Below are 15,453 nucleotides of genomic sequence, written 5' to 3'. Positions count from 1 at the left end.
ATTCTGACAACCACCTCGTTGATTCAAATGCGTGACAAATATTCCAAAACTATGAACCTGTCACATTTGCGACTTTGGGTCATTGAAAAGCGCATTACAAATCAAAGTTATTATTATTATTTGTTTCAAATGTTCCCTACTATACCCTAGTTGTATCTAACTTGTCCATTTCCAGTTTAGCTTTGAGCAAGTTGGAGAAATAAATGTCCAACCCATGTTATGCAATGGATCTACAGTTTTGCCAGATCATGGTAAAGTAACCAGGTTCTTTAGTAGTAAAAATATAAATTTTACGCTTCGTCTTTCTATCGATCAACAAACTTCTATCTGTAACAAAACTAAACGTAACTTAATTTTCTGTCTCACTAGTTGGCATTGTGCTTTGAAAATGGAAATTCATACATCAGTAAAATTATTATGAGATGAGTGAGACTCAGTGTCTTAATAGATAGCTCAATCACATATCAAATGAAGGTGAATCACATAGAAGTCACACGAATTCACAGACTGGGATTATACCTTAAACAGATAATGAACTAATGCAAGACAGCAGGGATGAAAGTTTTATCTTGTGTTCACCCATTCTTTAAATGAAAATGCACCGCTCTGATGAAGCGATGCAGAGGAGTAAATATGATAAAAGCCTTAGTGTAAATAAATACAGAGCACTTGCAAAGTCAATAAATGAATCATTAAATTCTGGTGAAGTAACTTTCTTCTTCTACCCTTCGCTTCAACCCAAGGGTTGATTAACCACACACAATGTTTACATATTTGAGAATTTATTGTTCTGGGAAACCTGGAACCAATAGTTCTAAGTACTCAGTACACAACGTTCTGAGTTAACACAATGCTAGTGGACAAAATGCTGGCATTCGTAAAAAAGAAAGAAAAGAAAAGAAAGACAAAAAGTAAAGAGGGAGGAGCAAACCTTAACTTCCTTCTCAATTAGAAAACAAAAACCGGCAACATAAAAAAGAACAAAGAAAAAAAAAAAAACCTTCACAGTACGTGACCAGTACAAGAAAAAAAAAAATCCATGAGGCGCACGTATTCTTTTCTTTGCCAATCCCGGTGAAGGGGATCATCAATAATATTAACATCAATAAAAAAATAATTACACGTTTAAAAGAGGCTCAAATCTCTAGCAGCAGTGACTTCGGCTGGGCGAGTTTGAGCAACGGCCATCAGGAGAGGATGGGTATGGGAAATCTTCGGCATCGGCCGTCATTTTTGTTTTTCCTAAGAGAGTTTATGCGGACAGGTCACTGTTGTTGAACCGCTCGTATTCGTAGACCTCAGCAACCACCTTGCGACCTGCAAACCAACGGTTGTTAAGGGCTTGAATGGCCTTGTTCATTTCGGCCGCCTCCGAGAACTCCACAAAGATTTTGACGATGATCTCGGCGTCATCTTCCTCGCCTTGCCGCTCCTGGTAGATGATGACCCGGTTAACGGCGCCAAACTTGCCACACTCTTCCGTTACCTCTCCCTCCAGGTCGTCGTCAATGTCCTCCGGGCCCACCATGTTCCGCAGGACCATAACGCTCGACTATGTAGAGACACACACACACACACACACACACACACACACAAACACGAGAGACATGGTCAGGCATGGGCATCAAACAACATGGTGAACTGGTTTGAGTGACTTTCTTTTCGAATTTTATAATTGTGATTTAGAAGGATGATTTATCCAAATCATTGATTCTAGGTGTGTGGATTGTGTACATTTTTAAATGCCTTTCCAATTTAACAAAAATGCACACTTTTTCAAATCAGCATCGCTGGCACCTACTTAATTCAGCTCATCTGCTAGTTTTATCAGTTTTCTTTTTTGCAACAATTCTGGCAGCCCACCTCTTGCTTGCGAAGCAGCTTCTGCATGACCATATGTCGTGCACTGCTTCCAGAAATGCTCAGGTGCTCCTGGTCGCTCAAGTTCTCCTGTCCAGCCCCATCCTGCTGCGGTTGGTCGTCCTGATCCCCGCTACGCGAGTCCTCTGCGTCCTTCTTCACTTCTGCGGGTAGACTGGCCGCTGTTGCTGTGGCAACAGCAGCGGCGAGTACTGACGAGACAGGCGGAGTTGCAAGTACCGGGTTTACCAGGCCCACCTGGGGCACTACAGGCAGTTGAGGCCGGGCAGGCGTCACTCCTGTGAGGGAGGAAAAGGATCCTAAGGATGTTATTCCTTAGTGAATGAGAAGTCTGTTAGTACAGAATCATCAATTATGAAAAAAGCATAACACAGGTTAGTTTGGGTTTTTAAGTTTGTAAACGGAGAACAGACCTGTTATTAGGCCGGGGGCCTGGGCTGCCAGCACAGCCTGTGGGAGTCCCATCTGTTGGCTGAGGATCTGGGCAGGGCTTGCCAGAGAACCTAATACGGATCCTCCTGCCACGGCCTCCTAGGGCAACACACACGGACTGTATTCACATGTGGGTGCGGGGCACAGTACAATGGCAAACGCCACTACTGTGCAACAGGCAATTCATCAACCCTTCATTCTCATAGATTACGTGAATAGATTAAACGCTGAAATTATTCAGAAATAAAAACAATTTGTTCCAGTCTTTGATTCATCTGCTAAACATTTCAAGACGCATCGCAATTTAAGTGCATTATATGTATAAATAAAAAGGCAAGATCAGATCAAAGACAGCATGAGATAATGACTCCCTGATAGGGGCCATATGAAAGAAAGACAGACGTGGAAAGGATCCCTCACCTGAGCGGTGATCTTGGCTGTGGCAGCAGCAGCGGCCACAGCTGCGGCAGGGGGCAACCCTCCTGGGGTGGTTGGCGTCAATAGGGGCATGGGCGGGGTCACAGCCTTGCCTACTCGAAGATACTGCCCACCCAAGTCAAACAGATTCATGGAGGACACAGCATCCAGGGCCGACTGTGGTTTCTCATATTCTGGTCACATTGAGAAAGAGGGAGGAAGGGTTGAGAGACAGAGACAAGAGGAGGCAAGGACTAAGAAAACCAAACGCTACAAGCCCAATCGGTGTTCTACATCTCCTTCATCACTTATACACTAAACAGGAAATGTACCCCACGCGTATCTTCTCTGTACGGTTCCAATTTCAGTATATGGGGTGTCAAAGCTTTGGATGACATGGATGAATTGACAGCTGCAACAACATAGTGTCTACATGACCGTCTGTGTCACTCAGTCTGGCTACAGTTACACATCTTCTTTGAGCAAAAATCAATAGTACTGCCGACCTTTATATCCACAGTTATAGCTTAGTGTAGTGGACTGTAATGTTTTTGTTAAAGATGCAGTGCGAGATTCGGTGTCGTGCAAGGTTGTTGATAGCGAATCAAATTCCATTCCTCCCTTCCGTGCTACTGAAGCACGCGTGTTGACTGGCCGAGATTGTTAAAGGCCCTGTCTAAGCCACTATACTTTGAGGGGCAAAAGTGTATGGGATTAGAATAGCTGACTGCATCTTTAAAGTACACCTTTCTCACTAACAAAGGGCGGTGCTATTTCAGCATTAGCAGCGCTTATTCTACAACCATCTTTCATTACCTTCGTATTCACATGAGCGCTTGGTGAGACAAGCTATTGCCACCTCTAAATCAGATTTAAAGCTTAAACCCACTGTTTAACTAAACATATAATTTTTGGATAGCTTTGAAGCAATAAAAGACAACACTGTGACAAACTTCTAGTATGTCCAGGCACTTAAGTGATAAGTCCTTAACATAGTCATTAAGCCTAATAACACATCAACCCTGCTATTTTTTTATGAGTATTGTTACTCTTTCTTTAATTATCTTAGTGCCTTGTGCCATTACCCTCTATTTTGACTGTCTCTGTAAAGCACTCTGTGCATACCACTTCCAAAGTTTCTACACAAATAATGTCGTTGGCTTTCCTCCATAAAGAACAAAGGCAGGAGGCAGGGAACTACAACTATCTGAATATGACCTAGTATGGACTATACTCTCCTAGTAAATCAATAGCAAATTACTATTATGCCAACTTGGAAGTAGTGCATGCTCTACTAATACTTCTATAGCCATGTTTATACATATTGCATAAAAACACCAGTAATCTGTCCTGAGATATAAAAATAATAACAAATGATTCACACCAGCCAGCAGTCCTCAATAAATAAACAGCACCTACTTAAGAGTTCAATGCCAATTCTTGTATGTAGTTGGCTGTGGAACATGCAGCATACAATACACAAGACAGCCATTATACATTTGGGTGGATATGATCTGAAGGACAAGGAGGAAGAGAGGGGCTTCTAAACACCTGAACCTGACCCTCTAAATATAAGGATCACTGGACACCACTGGGGTTGCTGTGGTTGAACTCAAAATTTGTACTCAATGTTTTACTGCACATGCTCTACAATGACATGGAAATGCAAAAAAAATTATATATTAAAAAAGAAAGCAATAATTCAGTTTTGAATTATTTGAGACTTCAAATTGATTAGCAAAAAAAGGGCAGCCATATGAAACGTATAAAACACCAAAAGCCCTCCACACAAAGGCCGGCCCTGTGAAGCACCGGGCTGAGGGTCCCTCCCTGCTCACCGATGAAGCCGAAGCTCTTGTGGCGGCCGGTATTGGGGTCCCGCGCCAGCATGCAGCTCTTGATTTTGCCAAAGGCCTCGAAGACACTCTTGATGTCGTCGTCCGACAGGTCCGGGTGCACAGACGCCACGTAGATACGGTTATAGGCACGCGCTTCCTCTGCCAGCTGGTCAATGATGGGCTGCGCCTGGCCGATGTTACTTGGCCGCCCCACCTACAGCACACAGACTAGCACAGGGGCCAACTGAGTGGGGGATGTTGTGCCGAAGTGGGTGCGAGAGTAGGGGTGTGTGATTGTGTGTGGGAGTGCTTGAGACTGTGAGCATGTCCGCCACCATCGGCTGTTTTCAGATGTCTGGACTATCACAAGGCTTAAACAGCACTTGACTTTATATTATACAAACTACTTATTTTACTTGTAAAGACAAGCATTTTGGTATAATTGAATAATGCTCGTCACACATTGCATGACAAAGGCTCTTCTGTAAAAGATCCTAAAGCAAAGGCTAACTGGCTGACGTAGCTCTTAAGTGTTTGTTTGTGTCTGTTTTTCGAGCGGTTGTACGTGGGGTTGGCGTGTACTAGGTGTGTGCTGCAGGGAGGGCGGCCAAGCAACACCAACCAGGCGCAGCCCATCATTAGCACACCACGGACATAAGAGCAGCGCCGAAGTCCCGGAATCTTCCGGAACCTGACCTCTAAAACAACCTGATTATGTCATGGAAGCATAACATTGCAAAGAAAGATGTGTGCTGTTGTACACAGCACATACAAGCAAGGTCACATAAAGACACAGAAACTATTTCAGACAGTAACACAGATGCTGACACCTTGACAAATCCTTGGTACACCCATACCCAAGTACATTCTCTCTCTCTCACACACACACACACACACACACACACACACACTTAGTAAAAACAAAGACAAGACAGTTAATTAAAGAAACAACAAAAAGAGGACAGGACAGGTTAATCAAAGAATACAGCTTAAACACACAGACAGAGAGACAGAGACAGACAGACAGACAGACAGACAGGTAAAGCCTATACACTGTGGTCTGCCTCCACGGGTCACCTGAGAGGAGTTTAAAGGAAAGAGCGTTAGAAAAGATGTAGGACTCCTCCGAAGCTGGCAGAACACCTGGGGCCAGCAGCCGGGAGCCGCTCAGCGGGAGCACTAACCTTGATGTTGCGGCCCCCCAGCATGACCGAGTTCATCTGCTCCAGAGCGAGCTGAGCCGCCTCAGGGATCTCATACTCAACAAAGGCAAAGCCCTGGGAAGAGACGGAGGAGGTGAGTGAGCTGAAGAATGGAAATTAACAGAAAAGATTAAGCACAGCAAAAAGAATCATCGGAAAGGGGCCTTGGATATCACAAAAACACCCACTGAGATGGAAATGAACTGATAAGATGACAAAAAGAGAGATGGCTTACTAGCATACATAGCAGTATACAGATAGCATTAATTCATGACAAATATGAGGAGAAAGATAAAAACACAGGGAAAGGGGTCTCTGGGTATTGCCAACAAAATAATAAACACCTCTGAATATACCTCACTTAATTCAAATTAATCACAGACTTTACAGGTCTGAATGGGCAAACCTTGTGTTTCATGGTGACCGAGTCCCAGGACATGTCAATGCTTTTGATGGGACCAAAGGGTGCGAAGGCTTGCCGGATGGTGTCCTCGCCCAGCTCGTAGTAGATGGAGCCAACGTAGACTCGGCACATGATGGCCAGGGCCCGCTGCCGCTGTGCTGCCACCTGCCAGCAGGGGGAGCAAGGGAGAGACAAGAGGGCGGATGTTACTCCACCGAGGTGAACCGAGCAGAGGGAAGAACCACTACACAAAAACACACTCACAAGTAAAATAAACCAAACAAGAACAAATCAAACCAGTCAATTTGGCTAAATGCGTGAGGGTGCATGAAAGTTGCCTAAATATTGAAAGTGAGGGAACTGCAGCAGCTAAATCTTGCTATGTATTGCTCTGTGAATTTTTTTTTTACTTTGTTACTATAGGTTTCATCCTGTCCTCCACCATTATCAATATTGTAATTAATTCTAGCACAATAAATGAACTAAAGGGTTTAAAGTGTCATCTTGTAATGTAAACTTGAGCAAAATAATGGAAGTTATAACCCTAAAATGTTCCTAAATAGTACTAACATCTAACTAGGTTCAAATATCTAAACCTTAACTTCTACAATGCCTAGTTTAAATGCATAGACTTTAGTAGGGGATGCTACATCAACACACCACTGGTTCACTGGTGCAACTGACCTGTCATCCAGAGAAGCAGGTAAACATATTCACAAGTTTGGTATGAGGCTGTGATGACCTTCATAACCTTTCAAATGCAGTAGGCTTGGTCAAAGATGACTTTCAAGGCCTACATTTTATGCCTATGTCTACAGTTTAGGAAAGAAAGAACTGCTTTACACAGCGTCTTGGAATCTACTGTTCCCTGTAGGGGAAATAATTATGCTTGCATATTATTTTAATAGGCTTTAAAAATCTGAAATATCCTTTGCCCTAGTACACCTACATCAACCAACATAGGATTTTTATGGGGAGTGTGGGACCTGAGTTTGATTAAATGTAACAATTAAGGTTCTATGAAACTTGACTGCTATCCCTCTTAGAAATCTAAGCCAAGATGGGCTTTTTTTTTGTCACTGCTGCACATCAGCATATTTACAAAGGAGACATGGATTTGTAAGCAACCAATCAGAATCAGACAGAAAGACTGAGATCCACCCACACAGACACACACATTCACACACAGTCCCAAAATTCCAGATGCAGTCACTGGCTTTCGTTCAGTGCCAAAAAGATGACATCAGCATCTCATCTACACAACTGAGGCTACAGGCTGAATATGGCTGCCTCACTGCCCAAATAAAGCACTGCTGACTGAAGGACGATCACAAAACTAATTCAGCAAGATGAAAGGGCACTGAAATACAAATGCCTTCCATGTGGGACAGTCAGGATATTATAAGATGATCCTGCTATTTATACACGAGACAATCTACATCTCAAGGTTACTTACATTATTTTCTATAAATTGCTTCTTTTGTATTATCAAGAGCAACTCCTGGTTCAGGAATACAATTCATTTTCTTTAAACATTTGTGACACATGAATCACTATTTCACCTGGGACAAAATTCTAAGTGATTGACTATAAAATGGGCTCTCTACCATCCATCCACACACATCCACCATTCAAAATCAAAAGCCATGTCTGCTTTCTGAAATATGCTGAGGCATTCATGTGAAAGACAATGAATTTAAGTAGCCAGTGTTGGCCAGGTAAAGAAGGGTAACAGTCCTCACAGCAGGAATGCGGACAGAAATGAAATATATAGTTTAATATTCTATTGACCGATTGCAAAGGTGAGAGAGGATCTCCAAAGCCCATTGTCACTGCTGCCATCTGAAAGACAGTAAAGATGAAAAAGTGCTGAAAAGTAGGTTAGAAAAAAAATGTGTTGCCTTTTTTTTTTCTTTCACATGTCACTGTCATACAGACATCAAACAAAACACGTCAGACCCCACCCAGCTGACCAGATTCCAATTGGTTAATAAGTCTTTACGCCGGCTAAGCCCAGACCCAAGCCCACCCACTCTTTTACAGTTTCCTCCGTTGAGGACATTGAAAAGACCAAGCAAGAGGTAGAGTGAGAGAAAGAGAGAGGTGAGACATTTCTCTTCTGCATTAGTCATCTTCGTCGGCTGAAAGAGAACACAAAAGCTCAGCCCAGGGATGTAAATACTGTGTGCACATTCACCCTCAGAGAAAAAAACACAACAAGGAGAAGCACAACTACATGAAAACTGTGTGTGTGTGAGAGGCCATGCGATCCTGAGTCCTTTTACAAACTTTGTGTTAAAGATAACAAGATTTGGGAAGTCAAATAGTAAAATTATGTTATTCAACTGTAAAATTATGTTACTGAACTGTGATGGTTTGGTCACTCACATGATAAACAATTCTTTAAAATCAGTAAAATTACAATATTCTGCCTTATCTATCAATTTCCTAGATAGGGTACCATTCAAAATTCCTCCTTTCAAAAACACAGCTAGTCAGCATATGTATTCTGTAAGTTTACACACATGCAAGGAAAGAAACTCTCCCCTTTTAAAAGGGCAATGGGTCCAGCTACAGTGTGCCCCTTGTGTATTACTTGCACAATTACTATGCCGTTGTGAAATCCAAGCGCTCCATGGAGGAACTGCAAGTTCCACTCACCTGCAGGTTGGTTAGCTGCTGCTGCTGATGGGCTATGGTCTGCTTCACCAGCACACTCTTAATGCTCTGTTCCATGGCATATTTCTTTGCCTGGCAATAGAGAAGGCACAGTCATTATACACACCTGGTCCCCGATTCACAAATCAACTCAAAATACATCGTCAAGATAGTCACCATCTATCAACTTTAAAAAGTACTGACATCTTTTTGGTAATACAGACATGGAAACATTGGTATGTGTTAACTTCTTGTTTTGACATCATCATTAGATGCTGCAGTTCCCCCATTATGCAAATTAGCTACACAGATGCTCAGCTTCATAACGAACATGACGACATCTTTTTGAAATACAGAGACACAATGCAACTGTCAGTACTGTTCACTAGATGCTTCACTTCGTATTCCAGAGTGCTCAAGACTGACTACCAACCACGCAGTATTCATGTCACAGCACTCTGCTTGATACCAGATCAAAATAAATAAAATAAAAATGTTCATAGCTTCGGAAGGTATTTTACACGCAATGACTATGATTTCTGAAATCTCAACCTTAATCACCCACGGGGCTGTCAAACTCCTGATTACCCCCGTCAGGGCCTGTACAACATTTATGAGCACAGTGCTGCCTGCTGTGTACTGTTTAAAATGGAACAACGGAAAGATCAAATAGAAATTAGGACAGTTACAATTTATTTCTGTTAATTCTACAAAGTCGTCTCTACTAGTTTAAACAATATTGGCATTTACATTTGGAGGCAAGGTGCCTTGTGACTAATCACCAGGGACCTCATGACCCCATTTAACCGATATCTGAGTAATATCACGAATCTTCATGGATAACTATGCAAGCACATTACGTCATTACAGCTATTCACACGCAATTATGTTCAACAGCAACTCGGACAATGTGGAGCAAGATTGCTCGTCCTACAAACAATAGGCAACAATGTTTTCATTGTGTCCTTCCAATTACTACAAGTAAATATCAACCACATGGGTCTAGTAACACTGTGCCATTATCATCTGAACAGGATATCACACATCCATCAACAAATGCAAGGCCTTTACTAACAGAGCCGTTTCTTTGTTCCAAAGGTCTGCATATTTAAAGGTACACAGACAAAGTGTCATGGGTGCTCTTTGTGCTTGAGACATAATACGCATGTGCAAACACTATTCCCCATAAAATATTAAAAACATCTTCCCTGCAGGAAAACCCAGGTTAATCTGGGAAAGTAAGTCGATCCATCTTTATCCTATTATCCTACTAGGTCTCCAGGATTTCAGTGGGTGTATTTCAGTATGAATGGTCCTAAAGCATGTTTAGAATTTCTCCTGTTGTCATGTTACTTGCATTGGCGAATTTAAGACTGGCTTAACAGCGATCAGAGAGTGAGCCCAATGTCTGATCCATACCTGGACAAAGGTACCAATAGAGGAATGTCATATGCAAGCTTACCCTCTGCAGCGCCTCCTGTTGCTCTGGTGTGAGGGGCGGTAGCCCAAGTTTAGAGCCCGTGCTCTGTCCATTCTCCATCATCAGCGTGTTGCCTCTCTACAATAGAAGACAGGAGTTCCTCATAAGAAACCATAATTATACTTACTGTATGCTTTTAAGAAAGGCTGCAAACTAGATCTACTCTTCCACTTAGGATACATTAAATGTTCTATGAAGAGCCAAGGACTGGGCGGTATATCGACTTAAGGTATATCACTATATTTTGAAACGAGATACAGGGTGAGACAATACTGTTTATATCTGTATTATATAGTTTGATGTTCGTTTACATAACTCGTTTTACGAAAAAGGCGTGGCAGTGTTTGAATCTCTTCTGTCTGAGCATCAGGACTCCTATTAAATACATCTAAACACTACTTTGTGTCAATAAAGTAAGCAGACAGCAACTATTTTGACAAATGTTCAAGTTTTTTTAATAGTAACTTAACACTGTTACCTATGCCGGCCAATGAGAAAGAGGAGGTTCAGTTTGCTGTTAAACAGTGCATGATTAGCTAGCCAGCTAACTATACAAGGACTCCAACCACTTCTGAACCACTCACCCACAATCTCTTTTGGAAGTTTTCCTGTGTATTTCCCCCCGCAAAACAGCTCAGATTCTATATTGTAGCCGTCTCTCATATCATCAACTATCTTAAGTATCTGCTGCAGTTGTCCAGTTACGAAGGGACTGATGATGACTATTTAAAATTAAACTTGCATCTTCTGTGACGGATGACACAGACACTAAATTAAGTTATTATAACATTTAGTTTGTGGTAAAGTATTGCTAAAAAAGTTGTTAACTTGGGCACCAGCAACAGGTCTAATTAGCTACCTGTTTAGAGAAGAAAATAATGCAAAATCAGAACCTTTTGCACTATTCATATGGCACTCATGAAATGCAATTATAACTGGCAGTAAGAGGGCATTCCACCCAATTAGAAACTAAGATTCTGTTCAACTAACGCCATAATGCCTGCTTTAAGCCTTTTTTGTAACCTTCTTCAGTTACACAGATAGATTTCTGTTAATGACGATTGTCTTGCAATCCATCGAGGAAACCCTGTCCTCGCAATTTATTTGTATTAGATTGTTTAAATAACTGCTCTTGACATTTCACATGTGGCTTGCAACTGAAAATGTAACCCACTTCGTGTATATATCGGGTATTTCTATTAAGCCTAACACAGCGATATTTTTTTTCCATATTGCCCAGCCCTAGCCTTCTTCATTAACAAAAACACTCAAGATACATAAGCATTGGCCAATATCTGTCCACACACACGAGAACAATAGAACATTTCACATATTCAAATCAGTTGTTCCCTTAATATTGTGTTAACAGATGTATGTCTGTCGTGGTGCAAGTAGCTGTTTTCATTAGGGTTGTAATTTGTGCAGACAACGCCAAGTATGACTAAGCTCTGTCGCTGAAGGCTAGATAATGAATTCAGGATAGGTGTTCACCAGAAGCTAGGCTGGCTAGTTCTAAATGTTATAATGTACCTTCGAGGCCGCTATTCGCAGGGGCGACCAGAGGCAAAATAACGGCGATGTGACTTGTAACAGACAGCTCACAAGTTCTTCTCAGTAATCTGGAGGGAACATCCAAACCAAAATGAGGAAAAATAATGACTGCAATCTAACCTTGTTGAATATAGCTATCGTTAACGCTAACATTTTATTTCACATTCTCAACTGCCAATTCAAATATTAACTATTCGCCTAGTTAACTACCACAACTAACATTAAAAGCACGTTTATCAACCTGGCTAGTTAACGTACCTCATGCGATACTGGTAGCAAAGCTAAGCTGTTTTGCATGTTAACCCGAACCTACCTTACGTCGGCTAGGTCTCAATTCGCTGGCGTTATCGATACTTGTTCTTACCTCACATACTACAAATGATGCATTACTGTGTCAGAGATTAGTGAAGGTTACTAAACACGACCAGTTTCCTTTCCTGATTCGTAACGTTAGCTTAAACTAGCTAGCTAACGATTCATTGAAGAGCACCTATGATAGCCACAATAGAACTAGCTAGCTAGATATATTAGCTAGCCACAAACTCAGGCCAGGGGTACATATGAATGTAACTTACTTGCAACGGTATCGGGCATTTATGCTTCATATAACACTGTGTTAAATCACCGGAAATGTTATTTTAACTGAGCTAGGTGTATGTATTACTGCGATACATTCAGTAAAACACAATTTCATTCGAACACAAGACAGGAAATAAAAACGTCCTGATTCTTGATGTTACATTAGCCAACATTAGGCCTCAATGATAAAGTTTTTAAATAGGCGAGAACATCTTAGTTGTAAATGGATTGCTAGTAAACATATTTACGATATATAGCTAATTGTATAATTACAACGCAGTCATGCACAAACAGAGTGCATTTATTGTTTTTTACCGCAGTCTCCAGTGTTACCGCCATGAAGCACACTTTCGTGGGATCCCGCAGCTAGGTCCTTCTTCACGTTCGTTTTACGTCTTACCGCGAGAGCTACAGCTAAAGTAATCCTTTCATTCGAGAATTCGAGTCCTCCGCGAACGCTCTGTAACTGGCTGCAACGTCAAGGGTGCAGGAATCTACGCATTCACACGAAGTTGACACAAAATGTTTATTTCACGTCTAATAAGAAAAACACAGTGATATTGATTGAAAAGGTTAGTATATGGGCAACAGAAACGCATGGCAAATGAAATTTACTTCATCAGAATAAGAATCTTTATTCGCCAAGTTCTGGGAGTACAAGTCAATAATTCATCTGAGTCATTAGGGCTTTCACCCTTGTTCTCCACTGCTGGAAGAGAGCGACCAGAGTGTGAGGGGTCAGCCATGATGGGGTCGGCCGTTACTTCCTCCCGCTACGTGGACTCATGGTTGTTTGAGATGAGACCAACCCGGATGGTGACATCAGTTTAAAACTCATGTCACTCAGTGAATTTAGATTGACGTAAAATAAAGCTGGTGGTTTAGCAATGTCAAGCTAACGTGAAGATTTGGCTTTTTTATTGAGTGGATATTGCCTGGCATGCAAACTTATGCCTAGTCTTGGGTTACTCAATTTGTGTTTCATATTTTCATTTTTTTTTTTTTTTACACGTTTACAATTAAATACAATATATTACATTGTGTCTTTATTGGTTTGGCTTAATGGTATTAACTTTGCAAATAATCCCTGGTAGATAACTTTTCATCCACAGAATTGTAAGATAGAGTGTGAACAGTATTACATACAGTAGGCCCAATAAGTACACATTTAACCAATTAACAAATGTTGTTCTACATCTGTAGAGGCATTTATAACCAGTAGCTATTTCTTTATCAAAATGACACAGCCTAGACATTTAGAGACAACCCATTGTGTGAGTACTTTTACCTTTACTTTTAAAGTAAAAATAAAAGTAAGTACTTTTTACTTAAGTAGGATTGTTGATGTAGTACTTTTACTTTTATTTTCCTAGGTACTTGTACTTTTACTTAAGTCTTAAGTACTAAACTTCAGTAGTTCCTCCACTGATGATCATCAAGACCGCAGAGGGTGTAAACCTGAGTGATAGACAGAAGGCGAGACCTGAAGGGGAACGAACACAAAATAAAATGGTTATTATAAATAACCTGACACTAGGCCGTCTAGAAAGGGTAAGGATAAGAAAAGATAGAGTAGTCAGACAATAGGCACCCCCACATAGGAGAAAAATAGCAGGTAACAGTTTAGCTGAATAGCTATTTGGGGCCAGATTCAGATCATACCATCTTTTGTAACAGTATTGATGACAGCACATTTTAGGAGATAGAAACTGCAAAGAGGGGACTTTGGCAGAGCATTGCAAACCTGATGGGACTTTCTGTTGCTGGTCTTCGGAAAAACTAAGGCTCAAAACATTTAAATCATTTCTGACCTTTACAATGTGTGGGATATACATGTATCTGTACATCTGCAGGTGGTTATGTTTGATTTCGATAATGTTAGGAATGGGAGAGAATTAATAAAAAGAAGCTTTGCACTTATACTTCAGTTGCTTCGCGAACCAGTTTAGTTTATTGTATCCACCTATGTTCAATGAACCTCAAAACTCTGCTGAATCACCGTCTTCACAATTGAAACTGATCTCTTCTGACTGAAAACAAGTGTCAGAAGTGCAGTTTGGGGTGAAGAGAGAAGGGGCGAGAGCACACAGCCATGTGCAGCACCAGAAAGATGTCTAGAAAGATAGCAGTTAGCTTAAAATTAAATTTACGACAAAATTAACCTATAAAACCATTTTAACAAAATGTAGCCTAGACATGAAATTGTGCCATCCAGAGTGCTTGTTTCAGAATGCTTAGTCATCTCAATGAAGTGTAATCTGTTATAATTACCTGGAAGATAAGAATGGGGTAATCTGCTATTGAGGCTTGTCTCTACCACTAGACTTTTGAGATGTGCATACATCAATGGTCACAAAGAAACTGGCACAGAATGGTAATCAGACAGTCAAAGCCAGACAGAAGGGGCAAGGTGAAATGGTGGAACACATGTCATAAACTTGACTGTTTATTAATCCAGTAAATGTTGACCCTCCTCACAGTAAATTTTGATCCACCAGTACAGATACAATATCATTTTCCAATGTCCTGATCTGAAACCTGATAAAAGAAAAAAGTATGTGGCAATTTCAATTTGAAATCAAAACATTTGGTGGTCAAAGTGCTTAATGAACTTTCAGCACTGTGTGAAAGAAGTTGAAGGTTTGATGCTGTTTACAGTTAATCAAGGGTGATGTGTTAGTACCAATTGACATTTGTGGAGTGCAATATAGAGATAATTTACTGCTCAGTGTTATGTTATGATCAGCCGCGGTCATGTTCACTGTGTAAATCCCTACCAGTTTCCACCTACTGGGATTGTCATTTTTATATTTCCACAACCTTTAATCTGTTAGCCACATGTTCCACAACAATTAGCAAGGGTTTCATTGTAAAAGATAATGTTATTCCACATGTGTTAATGGCAGCGCTCATATAATAACTTTTCTTTTCCTTTACAGTTCAATAACTGAATGCCAGATGGAGAGAAAGGGGTGTTAAGAAACCTTTGTCACCGCAACAGTATAGGATATT

The 15,453-nt window shown here is 41.0% G+C and overlaps 1 protein-coding gene across 3 annotated transcripts; it reads right to left on the bottom strand.

Annotated features, from left to right (window-relative positions):
• Positions 1-793: 793 nt before the first annotated feature.
• Positions 794-12,851, bottom strand: puf60b (poly-U binding splicing factor b). 3 transcript variants are annotated; one of them, XM_080855260.1, is made up of 12 exons: positions 12,757-12,851; positions 11,842-11,930; positions 10,294-10,389; positions 8,835-8,924; positions 7,965-8,015; positions 6,177-6,338; positions 5,753-5,845; positions 4,569-4,782; positions 2,734-2,924; positions 2,295-2,412; positions 1,864-2,195; positions 794-1,552 (listed from the first exon to the last, which is right to left on the bottom strand). In XM_080855260.1, exons 3-12 carry the CDS (start codon positions 10,372-10,374, stop codon positions 1,253-1,255), a joined length of 1,632 nt encoding a protein of 543 aa, XP_080711386.1. In that variant the 5' UTR covers positions 10,375-10,389; positions 11,842-11,930; positions 12,757-12,851; the 3' UTR covers positions 794-1,252. The 3 variants fall into 3 exon arrangements, with proteins under 3 accessions (XP_080711386.1, XP_080711388.1, XP_080711387.1); XM_080855262.1 differs by having other exon boundaries at positions 1,864-2,159; XM_080855261.1 differs by having other exon boundaries at positions 2,295-2,409.
• Positions 12,852-15,453: the final 2,602 nt, after the last annotated feature.

The sequence above is a fragment of the Sprattus sprattus genome (genome assembly GCF_963457725.1).
Source record: "Sprattus sprattus genome assembly, chromosome: 17".
Classification (NCBI taxonomy): Eukaryota; Metazoa; Chordata; class Actinopteri; order Clupeiformes; family Clupeidae; genus Sprattus; species Sprattus sprattus.
The sequence above is the reverse complement of the archived record's forward strand: the minus strand, read 5'-3'. Positions and strand labels throughout refer to the sequence as shown.